Source organism: Macaca mulatta, chromosome 2 (genome assembly GCF_049350105.2).
Source record: "Macaca mulatta isolate MMU2019108-1 chromosome 2, T2T-MMU8v2.0, whole genome shotgun sequence".
Taxonomy (NCBI): domain Eukaryota; kingdom Metazoa; phylum Chordata; class Mammalia; order Primates; family Cercopithecidae; genus Macaca; species Macaca mulatta.
In genome coordinates, this window is record NC_133407.1 from 97,665,819 (window position 1) to 97,681,510 (window position 15,692).

General features: G+C 43.8%; 1 protein-coding gene across 3 annotated transcripts in view; it reads right to left on the reverse strand.

The window, feature by feature from the left end:
- Nucleotides 1-15,692, reverse strand: part of LIPH (lipase H) — a 78,621-nt gene that overhangs the window by 4,719 nt on the left and 58,210 nt on the right. For all 3 annotated transcript variants that reach the window (XM_015131419.3, XM_077992003.1, XM_077992004.1), the window contains exons 7-9: nucleotides 14,742-14,909; nucleotides 12,785-12,880; nucleotides 9,050-9,161 (exon numbers count right to left, since the gene is read on the reverse strand). In XM_015131419.3, the coding sequence (XP_014986905.2) occupies nucleotides 9,050-9,161; nucleotides 12,785-12,880; nucleotides 14,742-14,909 (376 nt within the window). The remainder of the gene's footprint in view (nucleotides 1-9,049; nucleotides 9,162-12,784; nucleotides 12,881-14,741; nucleotides 14,910-15,692) is intronic.

A 15,692-nucleotide genomic window follows, 5' to 3' on the forward strand; every position in this document is an offset into this window, starting at 1 on the left:
CGGCCGTTTGTTTGTTTCTGAGACAGGGTTCACTCTATTGCCCAGGCTGGAGTATAGTAACCTCCCAAGAACTAGTCAACTTTGATGGGCAAAGTCTGCTGACTCCAAAGGGCTGTGTAAGTGACCCAAAATGACATTAGAGTGATATGATGCTAATGACTGCCTCCTACACACCAGGTGATGTCCTTGTCTCTTGACTCATCTCTCCGACCCCCTGAAACATTCTGCGAGGGGGGCATTATTCTCCTCATTTAATAGACAGAAACAGATGCTTACAGAGATTGAGCTCCCCAGGTCACAGGCCTTATATGCAGCAGTGAAGGGATTCCAGCCCAGTTCTGACTGAATTCAAAGTTATGATCTTTCCATTAAACTGCATCCCTAGATGCCTAAGTACATCTTTAGCCAAACTAGATGTTAATTGAATTGTGCCTAAGCATGCATTTTATTTAGTTCTCCCTCTCAAGATGAACCTTAAAAGAGGCAAATCCAGAGTCCGATACTTTTTTCCAAGTGTATAGAGATGTTTTCTATAGGTGGGAAACCAAATTGAAGTTAAGGTATATCACTGGAGAGGTTCAGTTCAGTCAATGTCTTTCTGGGAGGTGGAAGGACCATGGAACCCCTGGCTTCAGGAACAGAAGGCTTGCTCTAGACATTAATCCTTTGTGGTTTTCTTTTGTTCTTTTTTGTTTTTTGGGGTTTTTTTTTGTTTTTTTTGAGATGGAGTCTTGCTCTGTTGCCCAGGCTGGAGTGCAGTGGTGTGATCTCAGTTCACTGCAACCTCTGCCTCATGGGTTTAAGTGATTTTCCTGCCTCACCCTCCTGAGTAGCTGGGATTATAGGCACCCGCCACCTCTCCTGGCTAATTTTTGTATTTTTAGCGGAGACACTGTTTCTCCATATTGGACAGGCTGGTCTTGAACTCCCGACCTCAGGTGATTCGCCTGCCTCAGCCTCCCAAGGTGCTGGAATTACAAGCATGAGCCACTGAGCCTGGCCAACATTAATTCTTACTTTGGGAATGGGGTGATTGTGACGAGGTATCTGTCACCCCACCGGGATCATGTCTAAGTCCCAAGGAGTACAGAAGTGCCACAAATAAAACTAATCTGAAAGGCGCCCAGATTTTGTTTTCTTGATACCATCTCTACTGAAAGAAACTAGGGCTCCCTGGAGAAATGATTGATTCCACAGCTGGGGCAGGAAATGTGCAAAGTGATCCTGGAAACCCGTGTGCCAGAAAGTTAGGAAGTGTTTCAAAGAGTGATGGAATCCGGGCGTGGTGGCTCATGCCTACAATCCCCACACTTTGGGAGGCTGAGGCAGGCAGATCACGAGGTCAAGAGATCAAGACCATCCTGGCTAACATGGTGAAAACCCGTCTCTACTAAAAATATAAAAATTAACTGGGCATGGTGGCTCGCGCTTGTAGTCCCAGCTACTCAGGAGGCTGAGGCAGGAGATTTGCTTAAACCTGGGAGGTGCAGTTTGCAGTGAGCTGAGATCACGCCATTATACTCCAGCCTGGCGACAGAGCAAGACTCTGTCTCAAAATTAAAAAAAAAAAAAAAAAGTGATATAAATGTTCAAAAGACACAGAATCATCTCACACCCATTCAGATGGCTAATATCAAAATAATAGAACATAACAAATGTTGGTGAGGATGTGGAGAAACCGGAACCTGTGTGCACTGTCAGTGGGATTGGAAAATTGTGCAACCATTAAGGAAAACAGTATAGTGGTGTCTCAAAAAATTAAAAATAGAACTGCAATATGATCCAGAAATTCCACTTCTGGATATGTCCAAAAAAATTGAAAGCAGAGTCTCAAAGAGATATTTGCACACCCATGTTCATAGCAGCACTAGTCACAATAGGCAAGAGGAGGAGGCAACCCAAGTGTTCATTGATGGAAGAATAAACAAGTGTGGTATATGCATACAATGAAATATTATTCAGCCTTAAAAAAGAAGGAAATCAGCCAAGCGTGGTGGCTCACGGCTATAATCCTAACACTTTGGGAGGCCGAGGCAGGCAGATCATGAAGTTAGGAGTTTGAGACCAGCCTGGCCAGCATGGTGAAACCCCGTCTCTACTAAAAATACAAAAAAATTAGCTGGGCATGGTGGCATGCACCTGTAGTCCCAGCCACTCGGGAGGCTGAGGCAGGAGAATCGCTTGAACCTGAGAGGAGGAGGTTGCAGTGAGCCGAGATTGCACCACTGCACTCCAGCCTGGGCAACAGAGTGAGACTCCATCTCAAAAAAATAAATCAATCAAATCAATCAATCAGTGAGTTTCCAAGAAAAAAAAATGAAGGAAATCCTGTCACATGCTGCAACATGGATGAACATAGAAGACATTATGCTAAGTGAAATAAGCCAGTCACAAAAAGACAAATGCTGTAGGATTCCACTTACATAAGGTATCTAACATAGTCAAATTCATAGAAAGAGGAAGTAGAGGCCGGGGGCGGTGGCTCACGCCTGTAATCCCAGCACTTTGGGAGGCTGAGGCGGGCGGATCACAAGGTCAGGATATCGAGACCACGGTGAACCCCTGTCTCTATTAAAAATACAAAAAACTAGCCGGGCAAGGTGGCGGGCGCCTGTAGTCCCAGCTACTCGGGAGGCTGAGGCAGGAGAATGGCGTAAACCCGGGAGGCGGAGCTTGCAGTAAGCCGAGATCGCGCCACTGCACTCCAGCCTGGGCGACAGAGCAAGACTCCGTCTCAAAAAAAAAAAAAAAAAAAAAAAAAAGGAAGTAGAATGGTGTTTACTTTGGGGTGGGGGAAGGGAAGTTGTTTAATGGGTGTAGAGTTTTGGTTTCACAAGATGAAAAAGTTCTGGAAATCTACTTCACAACAATGTGAATATACTTAACACTACTAAACTGTACGCCAAAAAAATGATTAAGATGGTAATTTTTATGTTATTTATTTTTACCACAATAAAAAATAATTTTTTTTTTTTTTTTTGAGACGGAGTTTTGCTCTTGTTGCCCAGGCTGGAGTGCAATGGCGCAATCTCAGCTCACTGCAACCTCTGCCTCCTGGTTTCAAGCAATTCTCCTGCCTCAGCCTCCTGAGTAGCTGGGATTACAGGCATGTGCCACCACACCCGGCTGATTTTTTTTTATTTTTGAGATGGAGTGTCGCTCTGTCACCCAGGCTGGAGTGCAGTGACTTGATCTCAACTCACTGCAACCTCTGCCTCCTGGGTTCAAGCAATTCTCCTGCCTCAGCCTCCGGAGTACCTGGGACTATAGGCGCCCACCACCACACCTGGCTAATTTTTTGTATTTTTAGTAGGGACGGGGTTTCACCATGTTAGCCAGGATGGTCTCGATCTCCTGACCTCGTGATCTGCCCCCCTTCGGCCTCCCAGAGTGCTGGGATTACAGGCGTGAGCCACCGTGCCCAGCCAATTTTTTGTAATTTTAGTAGAAACAGGGTTTCGCCATGTTAACCAGGCTGGTTTCCAACTCCTGACCTCAGATGATCCACCCACCTCGGCCTCACGAAGTGCTGGGATTACAGGTGTAAACCTCCACGCCTGGCCAAAAAAGAATTTTCTTTAAAAGACAATAACAAGTGTTGGCAAGGATGTGGAGAAATTGGAACCCTCATACATTGCTGGTGGGAATGTTAAATAGTACAACTGCCAAAAATAGTTTGGCAGTTCCTAAAAATGTTCAACATATACCGTATGACCCAGTAATTCCATTCCTGGTATATACCCAAGAGAAATGAAAACATGCTCACATAAAAACTTTTATCCAAATGTTCATAGCAGCATTATTCATAATTGCCAAAAAGTGGAAACAATCCAAATGCCCATGAACTGATGAATGAAATGTGGCATATAAATACATTGGAACACTGGCCACAAAAAGGAACAAAATATTACTACATGCCGCAACGTGGATGAATCTTGAAAACATTAAACTGACTGGGTGAGGTGGCTCATACCTGTAATCCCAGCACTTTGGGAGGCTGAGGCAGGCAGATCACCTGAAGTCGGGAGTTCGAGACCAGCCTGACCAACATGGAGAAACCCCATCTCTACTAAAAATATAAAATTAAGCCCGGTGCGGTGGCTCACGCCTGTAATCCCAGCACTTTGGGAGGCCGAGGTGGGCGGATCACCTGAGGTCAGGAGTTCGACACCATCCTGGTCAACATGGCAAAACTCTGTCTCTACTAAAAGTACAAAAATTAGCTGGGCGTTGTGTGGCCACCTGTAATCCTAGCTACTCAGGAGGTTGAGGCAGGAGAATTGCTTGAACCCAGGAGGCGGAGATTGCAGTGAGCAGAGATCGCGCCACTGCACTTCAGCCTGGGTGACAAGAGCAAGACTGCGTCTCAAAAAAAAAAAAAAAAAAAAATATATATATATATATATATATATATATGCATATATCCGGGCGTGGTGGAGCATGCCTGTAATCCCAGCTACTCGTGAGGCTGAGGCAAGAGAATTGCTTGAACCCAGGGGGACGGAGGTTTCGGTGAGCCAAGATCGTGCCATTTTACTCCAGCTTGGGCAATAAGAGCAAAACTCCGTCTCAAAAAAAAAAAAAAAGAAAACATTAAACTAGCCAAACAAAGCCAGGCACAAAAGGCCACATATCGTATGATTATCTTTATAGGACATGTCCAGAATAGGCAAATTCAGAGAAAGTTTAGTGGTTGCCAGCGGGTAGGGAGTAGACATGTAGAATTACTACTAAAGGATATAGGGTTTCTTTTTGAGATGATGAAAATGGTTTGGAATTAAATGATGGTGATTGTTGTACATTTTGTGACTATATTAAAATTTACGAAATTGTATACTTTATTTTAAAATTTTTTTAATTTTTTTTTTTTTTTTTTTTTTGAGACAGGGTCTGGCTCTGTTGACCAGGCTGGAGTGCAATGGCACAATCTTGGCTCACTGCAACCTCTGCCTCCTCAAGCTATCCACCCACCTCCCAGCCTTTTGAGTAGCTGGGACTACAGGCACAAGTCATTACACCCAGCTAATTTTTGTATTTTTTGTAGAGATGGGTTTTGCCATGTTGCTCAGGCTAGTCTCGAACTCCTGAGTTCAAGTGATTCCCCATGCCTTAGCATCCCAAACTGCCGGGATACCAGCATGAGCCACTTCACCCAGCCAAATTGTATGTTTTAAAATGTGAATGTGGCCGGCAAAGTGGCTCACGCCTGTAATTCCAGCACTTTGGGAGGCTGAGGCAGGCAGATCACCTGAGGTCAGGAGTTAGAGACCAGCCTGGCCAACATGGTGAAACTCCGTCTCTACTAAAAATACAAAAATTATCTGGGCATGGTGGCAGGTGCCTGTAATCCTTGCTACTTGGGAGGCTGAGGCAGAAGAATCACTTGAACCTGCGAGGTGGAGATTGCAGTGAGCAGAGATCCCGCCACTGTACTCCAGTCTGGGCAACAAAGCGAGACTCTGTCTCAAAAATAAAATTAAATAAAATAATAAAAAAAGAGGGTGAATTTTATGTGAATTATTTCTCAATTTTTAATTTTATTTTTTGAGACAAGATCTCACTCTGTCACTCAGGCTGGAGTGCAGTGGTGTAATCATAGCTCACTGTAGTTTCAAACTCCTGGATTCAAGTGATCCCCTCGGCTGAGCCTCTTGAGTAGCTGGGACTACAGGCACATACCACCAAGCCCACTGTTTGTTTGTTTGTTCGTTTGTTTTCTGTACAGACAGAGTCTTGCTATGTTGTCCAGGCTGGTTTCAAACTCCTGGGCTCAAGCTATCCCCCTGCCTCAGCCTCCCAAAGTGCTGGGATTACAGGAATAAGTCACTGAGCTTGGCCTTTCAAAATGATTTTTTTAAAAAGCAAATACAAATACATGAATCCAGGGAGAGTCTCCAGACCAATAATAATCTTGACTGTGACTTCATCTATTCCCATAGTCTGGTAAGACTGGATCAACTCAGGGTACATGCTCTAATATCATTTTCTTTTTCTTAAATTGTAAAAATAATTTAAAAAATGATAAAGTTCATCTTGAAAAAAAGAGAAGAGTACCCATAATCTCACCATGTAATATAACGATTATTTTCTTTTTGTACATATTCTCTGATTAATAGTGATGTTTTCACAAACAGGACTAAAATAAGAATGTGCATTAAAGATGTTAAGGTATTTATCTTAATCAAGATACAAAACTCCAAATTTAGGAATTCCTACTTAGGAGACATTCACTGTATAAAATTAAAAATTGGGCTGGGTGTGGGGGCTCATGCCTGTAATCCCTGCACTTTGGGAGGCCAAGGCGGGAGGATCGCTTGAGCTCAGGAGTTCAAGCCTAGCCTGGGCAATAGTGATACCTCATCTCTACAGAAAAATTAAAAAGTAGCTAGACATGGTGGTGCACTTAGTTCCAGCTACTCTGAAGGCTGAGCCCAGAGAATCGCTTGAGCCCAGGCGGTTGAGCTACGGTAAGCCATGATCTCGCCACCGCACTCCGGCCTGTGTGACAGAGTGAAACACTGTTTCAAGAAAAAAAAAAAATTCTAAGACATATGTAAAGCAAATATGTAACAAATTATTGACAGAATACTTAAGTTTTGCTAAGTGGGAAAATTTCATTATATAATTGCACAATCTTCCCTGCTAGTTCTTAGAATCTCCAGAATAGAAAATTCTAAATTCTAGGTAAGATCTCTGCTCTTGCTTCCTCACTGAAGATTCCTCAAGATGCGCCCCATAGCGGTGATCTCCCTGAAAATGCTGCCCCACCATGGATGTGGGGACATTAGCTATGAAACAAATCAGCAGGGAACCCTAAAAAAATAAATAAATAAATAACCAGCTCAGCAGGGTGGCTCATGCCTGTAATCCCAGCACTTTGGGAGGCCAAGGCGGGTGGATCACAAGGTCAGGAGATCGAGACCATCCTGGCTAACACAATGAAACCCCGTCTCTACTGAAAATACAAAAAATTAGCCAGGTGTGGTGGCGGGTGCCTGTAGTCCCAGCTACTAGGGAGGCTGAGGCAGGAGAATCGGGTGAACCCAGGAGGTGGAGCTTGCAGTGAGCTGAGATCGCGCCACTGCACTCCAGCCTGGGGGACAGTTAGACTCTGTCTCAAAAAAACAAAAAACAAACAAACAAAAAAAACACCGCTGCACTCCCAAACTTCGAGTATGGTGGGGGTACGGGGAGCAATACAGCTTAATGGGAGGAATCTAATGTAGTGATTAAAACTATAGGTGCTGGGGTTGGATAGACCTGCTTCTGATTTCACTTGATTCACATTGATCAGCTGTGTGATACTGGCCAAATTACTTGGTCTCTCTGAGCCTCAGTTTCTTCATAGATGAAATGGGAATGGTAATGGTACCTCATAGGGTTTTGGTACAATTGCATTCGCCAATTTGTATAACATGCTTAGTTCAATAAACAAAGGTTGTTATTATTATGATCCAAAAATGCATTTTAAAAAGCCACCTACAAACCACCCACCCCACACCCACTTTCTCTATTTATCTACACGATGAACCCATAGGGTGACTGCCACTTTCAGATGACATTCTACCCAGTCTTCTATGGATGTGGCCAAGAGACAGCCCAAGTGCTTGGTAAACAGTAGGTCCCAGAAAACATTTCCTGAATAAAATGAGCTTCAAGTTCCTTTGCTTAAAGCCTCCTCCCCCATTTTCCTGATAATAAAGATTTTCTAAAGTATTAATTAATTTTAAACATATATATGTATATATCCATCAGAAAGTTAAAAAGAAAAGAGAAGTTGAAAAAAAAAAAAAAACCACTCAAATTCCCACCACCCAAAGGGCAATGTAACATTTTGGCATGTTTCTTTTTCATTGATTTTTACATTGTTAAGCTAATTTTATGCTTTATATAATTTGATATTCTACATTTTTCACTTAGCACATTATAAGCATTTCCTTGTCTGTGTTTTATAAATGACTTCAATGTATAGTGGGAATATTTACATTAACCATTTTCCCATTGTTAGATTTTTAGAATGTTTCCAATTTTGATTGCAAATTACATTTTCTTTTCTTTTCTTTTCTTTTTCTTTTTCTTTTTAGATGGAGTCTTGCTCTGTTGCCCAGGCTGGAGTACAGTGGCGTGATCTTGGCTCACTGCAACCTCTGCCCCCCTGGGTTCAAGCCATTCTCGTGGCTCAGCCTCCCAAGTAGTTGGGACTACAGGCGCCCGCCACCACACATGCTAATTGTTGTATTTTTAGTAGAGATGGGGTTTTACCATGTTGGCCAGGCTAGTCTTGAACTCCCGACCTCAGGTAATCTGCCTGCCTTGGCCTCCTAAAGTGCTGGGATTACAGACCTGAGCCACCATGCCCAGCAGCAAATAATATTTCCTGAGTTTCAGAAACATATATATACAAACACACATATATATGTTATATATGTATTATATATGTTTACATATGTATTATGAGCTCGTGAAAGAATAGAAATGTGTGTGGGTAGAGATGTCTTTTGCCTTTGGGGCTGGGATTGTTGGTGAGATTCGGCAAGGACTTGTACTTTTATATTGCAAATTCCTTTTTTTAAATTATTTTTTATTGATAATGAGAAATCATAATTATATAGATTTAGTGGATAAAAGGTGATGTTTTGATCTATGTATACAATGTGGGATAATTAAATCAGCATATTCCTTTATTGTTTAAATCCTTCATAGCAAACAAGGATAACTTTAGTATTACATGTTTAATCAAAGGAAGTAAGGAGGAGAGGAACGAAGGGAGAAAGGGAGGTAAAGAGGGAGGACAGGAAGGAAAAAGGGAGGAAGGAAAGAAAGGAAGAAGAGAAGGAGGGAAGGAAAGAAAACCCTTGCACCAATCCCATTTGTAAAGAGCCTGGGAGATCAAGAGCCAGGGAAGCAACTAAGCAATAGGTCCCCTTATATCTTTTATAGAACAAGGAAAAGCATAGATCTATAAATAACAAAGTAGGTGGATTTGTGATTCAGGTTCTCTGAGCAAAAAGGGAAATAGCGCACTGCAGACAATTGTATCTCAACTTACTGATTGATTTTGGATTCTGTTGTGTTTCCAGCTTTGTCTCTCAGTTTGATGGTAATGTCCCCTCTTCTGATATTCTTGTTCCATGTTATAATGTCCACAAAATAATGATACACTGCAAAACAGAGAGAGAATACAGTAAGCGAGAGATACTACCCTGAAGGGTTGGTTCCTAAAAACTGAACCTCCCTAATCACTGAGTCTCTTCTTCTCTTTCTCTCTAGTTTCTCTGCAAAAATACAGGGCAGAAGTTTCTAATATTCCCTTCTCTTCTCTTTGGTAAAGATGGAATGAGTGCTAGCAGAGTTCACTGGTTTCCAGTAACCATGGTCAGGCATCATCGTTGAACCAATGTTTCCAGGTATGGTGAAGTCTCAGGGCCTGTGACTGAGTGTGGTTCACATCAATTCCTGCCCATTTTAGACTCAACCAACTAAGGGGCCATTTGGAGACCCTTCATGGCTGAGACAGCTTTCCACAATTTGGGCCATGTCTGCCAGCCTATCCAGCCTTCCTCATCCTTTTCCCAATCATGCCCAACCACTTGCACTCCCAGGACTGCGAAGGCTCCTGGGCCTTCACCCACCTGGGCACTCTTACTTTGCCAGCTCTGTGAGCCCACCTTTCAAGTTTCAGTTTAATGTCATTCTTCCAGGAGGCTTTCCCTGACCCCAGACTAAGTCAGGTCTCCTTTCTTGAAGTTCCTGCCATACTCTGGACTGCCCCCATTATTACTCAGCACACTTGCCTGTATTTACAAAATGCAAGAAAGGATGACAATAAAAATAAAGTAGCATTCCCTAACCAGCAGACTCAGAGAAAAAAAAAAGTGGTAAATATGTGGGTACATCTCTACAAATATTACCTGAATAATGTCTTAGGGTTTTTTTTTTTTTAAGATAAAATTAAAACACACTACAACAGGAACTAATCAGGGAGATGATAGTCCCACGAAGGAATAAGGTCAGTCCTGGATTTGCCATTTTATGGCCCAACTTGCTCAGGGGCTTGCCCCATACAGACCAGGTAGGTGCCAAATCCTGGACTGCCACACATGGCTCCAAAGAAAGAGGGAAACCCAGTGATCCGCAGGCTTTTTTTTTTTTTTTTTTTTTTTTTAAAGTCTCTCTATGTTGCTGGAGTGCAGTGGTGTAATCTCGGTTCACTGCAACCTCTGCCTCCTGGGTTCAAGCAATTCTCCGGCCTCAGCCTTCTGAGTAGCTGGGATTACAAGCGAGCACCACCATGCCCGGCTAATTTTTGTATTTTGTTTTTGGATTTTTTTTTTCTGTGTTTTTAATAGAGATGGGTTTTCACTATGTTGGCAAGGCTGGTCTCGAACTCCTGGCCTCAAGTGATCCGCCTGCCTTGGCCTTCCAAAGTGCTGGGATTACAGGCGCGAGCCACCATGCTCAGCCTGCAGGCTCTTTTAAAAGAGTTGCTCACACCTGGCATGGAGGCTCACACCTGTAATCTGAGCACTAAGGCAGGAGTATTGCTTGAGCCCAAGAGTTCAAGACAAGCCGAAGCAACATAGTAAGACTCTGTCTCTAAAAGAAACAAACAAAAAGTTAGCTGAGCATGGTGGCACATGCCTGAAGTCCCAGCTACTTGGGAGGCTGAGGCAGGAGGATTGCTTGAGTCCAGGAGGTTGAGGCTGCAGTGCCCCATTATTGTGCCACCGCACTCCAGCCTGGGTGACAGAACAAGACCCTGTCTCAAAAAAATAAAAAATTAAAATCGGCTAGGTGTGGTGGCTGATGCCTGTAATCCCAGCACTTTGAGAGACCAAGGAGGGCAGATTACCTGAGGTCAGGAGTTTGAGAACCAGCCTGGCCAACATGGCAAAACCCCATCTCTACTAAAAATACAAAAATTAGCCAGGCATGGTGGTATGCACCTGTAGTCTCGGGTACTCGGGATGCTGAGGCAGGAGGATATCACAAACCCAGGAGGCAGAGGTTGCAGTGAGTTGAGATTGCACCACTGCTCTTCAGCTTGGGCAACAGAGTGAGACCCTGTCTCAAAAAATAAATAAAAAAAATAGTTGTTCCCAAGGAAAGTGAAAATGGGTACAACACTGTAGGAAAAACACATCTGCCCAGGGAAATTCTAGTTGCTTCCCAAGGCGTCTAATCATCGGCTGCCCCCTTTAATTCCCATCTGGAATACTCAACCTCTCGAGGGCTTTAGGTCATCGTGTTTGCTTTAGAGCTGGAACTGACCTGTAGATATGGCTGACACCTGATTTTTCCTAGTCTCAATTTTATGTCTCTTGGGGAATCAAGCAATTTTCTGGAAGATCTTAGTGATTAGAATGGTCATCCAGTGAAACTAACAACTCTGATTTGTTGAGATTTTATTAAATTAATATTTTTAAATTGCATCAGATTAAACCTAATATCCCAGAAGACAGGCATTATTACCCCCATTTGAGCAGTCAGGACACTGAGACTCAGAGAAGTCAAATGACTTGACCAAGTGTTGCAGGAAGTCAGGGACCCCAAACAGAGGGACCGGCTGAAGCCATGGCAGAAGAACATAAATTGTGAAGATTTCATAGACATTTATTAGTTCCCCAAATTAATACTTTTATAATTTCTTATGCCTGTCTTTACTGCAATCTCTGAACATAAATTGTGAAGATTTCATGGACACTTATCACTTCCCCAATCAATATCCTTGTGATTTCCTTCACCTGTCTTTACTTTAATCTCTTAATTCTGTCATCTTCTTCATAAGCTGGGGAGGATGAATGTCGCCTCAGGACCCTCTGATGATTGTGTCAACTGCACAAATTGTTTGTAGAACATGTGTATTTGAACAATATGAAACCTGGGCATCTTGAAAAAAGAACAGGATAACAGCAATGTTCAGGGAACACCAGAGATAAGACTTATGGCTGCCGGTGAGCCAGACGGAACAGAGCCATATTTCTCCTCTTTCAAAAGCAAATAGGAGAAATACCGCTGAATTCTTTTTCTCAGCAAGGAACATCCCTGAGAAAGAGAATGCGCTCTGAGGGTAGGCCTATAAATGGCCCCCTTAGAAGCGTGCAGCCTTTTATGGTCGAAGCCGAAGGGATGAAATAAGCCCCGGCCTCCTGTAGCGCTCCCAGGCTTATTAGGATGAGGAAATTCCTACCTAATAAATTTTGGTCAGACAGGTTGTCTGCTCTCAAACCCTGTCTTCTAAATAAGATGTTATCAATGACAATGTGTGCCTGAAACTTCATTAGCAATTCTAATTTCACCCCATCCGGTGGTCCTGTGATCTCGCCCTGCCTCCACTTGCTTTGTGATATTTTATTACCTAGTGAAGTATGTGATCTCTGTGACCCACACCCTATTCGTGCACTCCCTCCCCTTTTGAAAATTGCTAATAAAAACTTGCTGGTTTTACAACTCGGGGAACATCACGGATCCTGCCGACATGTGATGTCTCCTCAGGACACCCAGCTTTAAATTTCTCTCTCTTGTGCTCTTTCCCGTTATTTCTCAAACCAGCTGAGACACTTAGGAAATAGAAAAGAACCCATGTAACCATCGGGAGCAGGTTCTCCTGATAACAAAGGTCCCACAGCTATTATGTGGTAGACTCAGGAGTCAACCTCGGCCCTTCCAGCTCCAAAGTTGATGCTTCATCATGGCCCGTACTTGCCAAGAAGTAGCCAGGAAGCTGAGACTCAGCCATCCTCAAAATAAGAGGCAAAAGTCAACAACCACATTCACCACTCACTGCAGAATGGGTTCTCCTCAGCTGTGTCAAAGAATGCCTTCGTCATTGGAGGATCTTTCTCCCTTAAATAGTCTTTCCAATTATCAGCACGATAGCCTATAAAACAAGTTTAAAAATTGTAAGATTAGCATGTATTATATAAACGTAAAAGCAACTAAGGTAGCAAGAACATTGAGTTTGACTGTATCCACCACTTCTGAGAGAAACTCCCTCCACCTCCATTCCCCATGGTGAGGGCCTGCAGGGTGACCCATCTTGCTGGCCAACCCTGTTCCTAAGAGCTGAAGGGCAACAGGACCCTCCAGTGGTTTTCCCCCTTTACTGGTTATCAGTAGCAAGGTGGGGGGGTGCGGGGTGTGGCACACACTGGTGTGGACTAAAAATAACACTGACGTTTGTCAGTAATATATCCATTTTCTAGATTAAAACAGATTCAAGTTCATACGTAAAATAGCATCACTCTTGCAAAGCAATGTGCTTTCTTTTTTTTTTTTTTCTTTTTTTTTTTTGAGACGGAGTCTCACTCTGTCACCCAGACTGGAGTGCAGTGTCCGGATCTCAGCTCACTGCAAGCTCCACCTCCCAGGTTTACGCCATTCTCCTGCCTCAGCCTCCTGAGTAGCTGGGACTACAGGCGCCCACCACCTCACCTGGCTAGTTTTTTGTATTGTTTTTAGTAGAGACGGGTTTCACCGTGTTAGCCAGGATGGTCTCGATCTCCTGACCTCGTGATCCGCCCATCTCGGCCTCCCAAAGTGCTGGGATTACAGGCTTGAGCCACCGCGCCCAGCCCTAAGCAGTGTGCTTTCTTGAAGAACGACAATGGGGCCCCTACATTGCATAGACCTGGGCTTGCCACATGACTGTGTCACTAAGCAGGTGAGTGTCCTCCTTTGTGTGCTGTCCAGACGGGCCTCTTTCTCTCCTCTGTCCCTAGCCCTAGAGAATGGCCTTCACATTCTGCCTTAATTGATCCAGGGTGGGACCCAGGCATCAGTATTGTGTTAAAACTCCTTAGGTGATTCGAAAGCACAATCAAGGTTGAGAATCCCTTGTCTATACCATGCCCTGCTGTTAACTTGGATTTTTCCTTTTGGAAAAAAATAGAAAATCCTCATGGCCATCCAGTTTCAAAGTCCTAACCACCTAGAATATCTGTACTAATCCCTAGCGAATGAATATCCAAGCAGACTCCACAATATCTATTACCTCACTCCCATCTGCTGTAGGTGCACACAAGAGCTGGAATGTGGAGTGAGGATATTTACACAGACATGAATCTGTGAAAAAGTTCACTTGGCAGGAGGGTCTCTGGGCTTATTGTGGACCCTCTCCCAGCAGAGAGGTTGTATGCACAGAGAGGGTATTGCTGTCCCCACAGGAGCAGGCTATGTAGAGTGACTGTACCCTGGGTAAGCTTGGAAACTCTTCTGGAACCTTCTTTTCCACGCTAGAATAGAGGGTCCAGGGAGATTGTACTGCCTTCTGGATGGAATACTCTACAGTTGCTTTTCTTTTCTTTTTTCTTTTCTTTTTCCCTTTGTTTTTTGTTTTTTGAGATGGAGTTTCACTCCTGTTGCCCAGGCTGGAGTGCAATGGTGTGGTCTCGGCTCACTGAATCCTCCACCTCCCAAGTTCAAGCGATTCTCCTGCCTCAGCCTCCCAAGTAGCTGGGATTACAGGCACGCATCACCACACCCAGCTACTTCTTGTATTTTTGTAGAGACAGGGTTTCACCATTTTGCCCAGGCTGGTCTCGAACTCTTGACCTCAAGTGATCCTCCCGCCTCGGCCTCCCAAAGTGCTGGGATTACAGGCGTGAGCCCACTATGCCCAGCAGAAAAACAAGTTTTTAATACAATTGTGGGGCCAGTTTTTACATGATAAAGTGGTTCTGGGATTCATACCAAAAATTAGTTCTTTGTGAATCAGAGAGGAAACTGCTTGTTGGACTTACCCAGAAGGGGACAAGGCTCATTCTGTGATGCACCACAGCTGACACACTTGCCATTCCTATAATCCCGGTAGGAGTCACAGGGGTATGCAGTGATGGCACAGCTGTCTCTCAGGGAAGACAGGTACAGGTATACAGACCTCTGGTGGTCACATTTAAAATACTGAAATCCTTGGTTGTAAAAGAAGTGATGAAAGAGTAGAGCAGTTGAAGCATTTAATAATACTATATCACATATTTTACACACACACTTATTTCTCATCTGGCCCTGTGCCGTCCGTTTCAGTGTATTTTATTTCATTTAATCTTTATAAAATCCCATAGATAAGAATTCATGCTGGCAAGTGGGAGGAGGAAAGATGAAATCAAATTAAGGTTGTGGCAAGAATTAGGGCAAATATGCTTTGGTGAAAGACCTTGGGCCAGGCGCAGTGGCTCATGCCTGTAATCCCAGCACTTTAGCAGGCCAAAGCAGGTGGATCACCTGAGGTCAGGAGTTTGAGACCAGCCTGGCCAACATGGAGAAACCCCGTCTCTACTAAAAATACAAAAATTAGATGGGCGTGGTGGCGGGCACCTGTAGTCCCAACTACTCAGGAGGCTGAGGCAGGGAGAATCGCTTGAACCCGGGAGGCAGAGGTTGCAGTGAGCTGAGATGGTGCCACTGCACTCCAGCCTGGGCAACAGAGTGAGACTCCATCTCAGAAAAAAAAGAAAGAAAGAAAGAAAGAAAGAAAGACCTTGATCGCTCATGTAGCAATTGAGGTATCTTTCACTGCCATCCAATGCTTGGTCCACAGATTGCCTGCATCATAATCATGCTTGTTAAAATACAGAGTTCAGGTCCAGCCTTAAATACTTCTAATTCAGAGGAGGTGCAGGCATCAGCATTTTAACAAACACTGTCCCCTGTTTTCCACGTGGTCCTGAAGCATGTAAGTTTGAAAGCCGCTG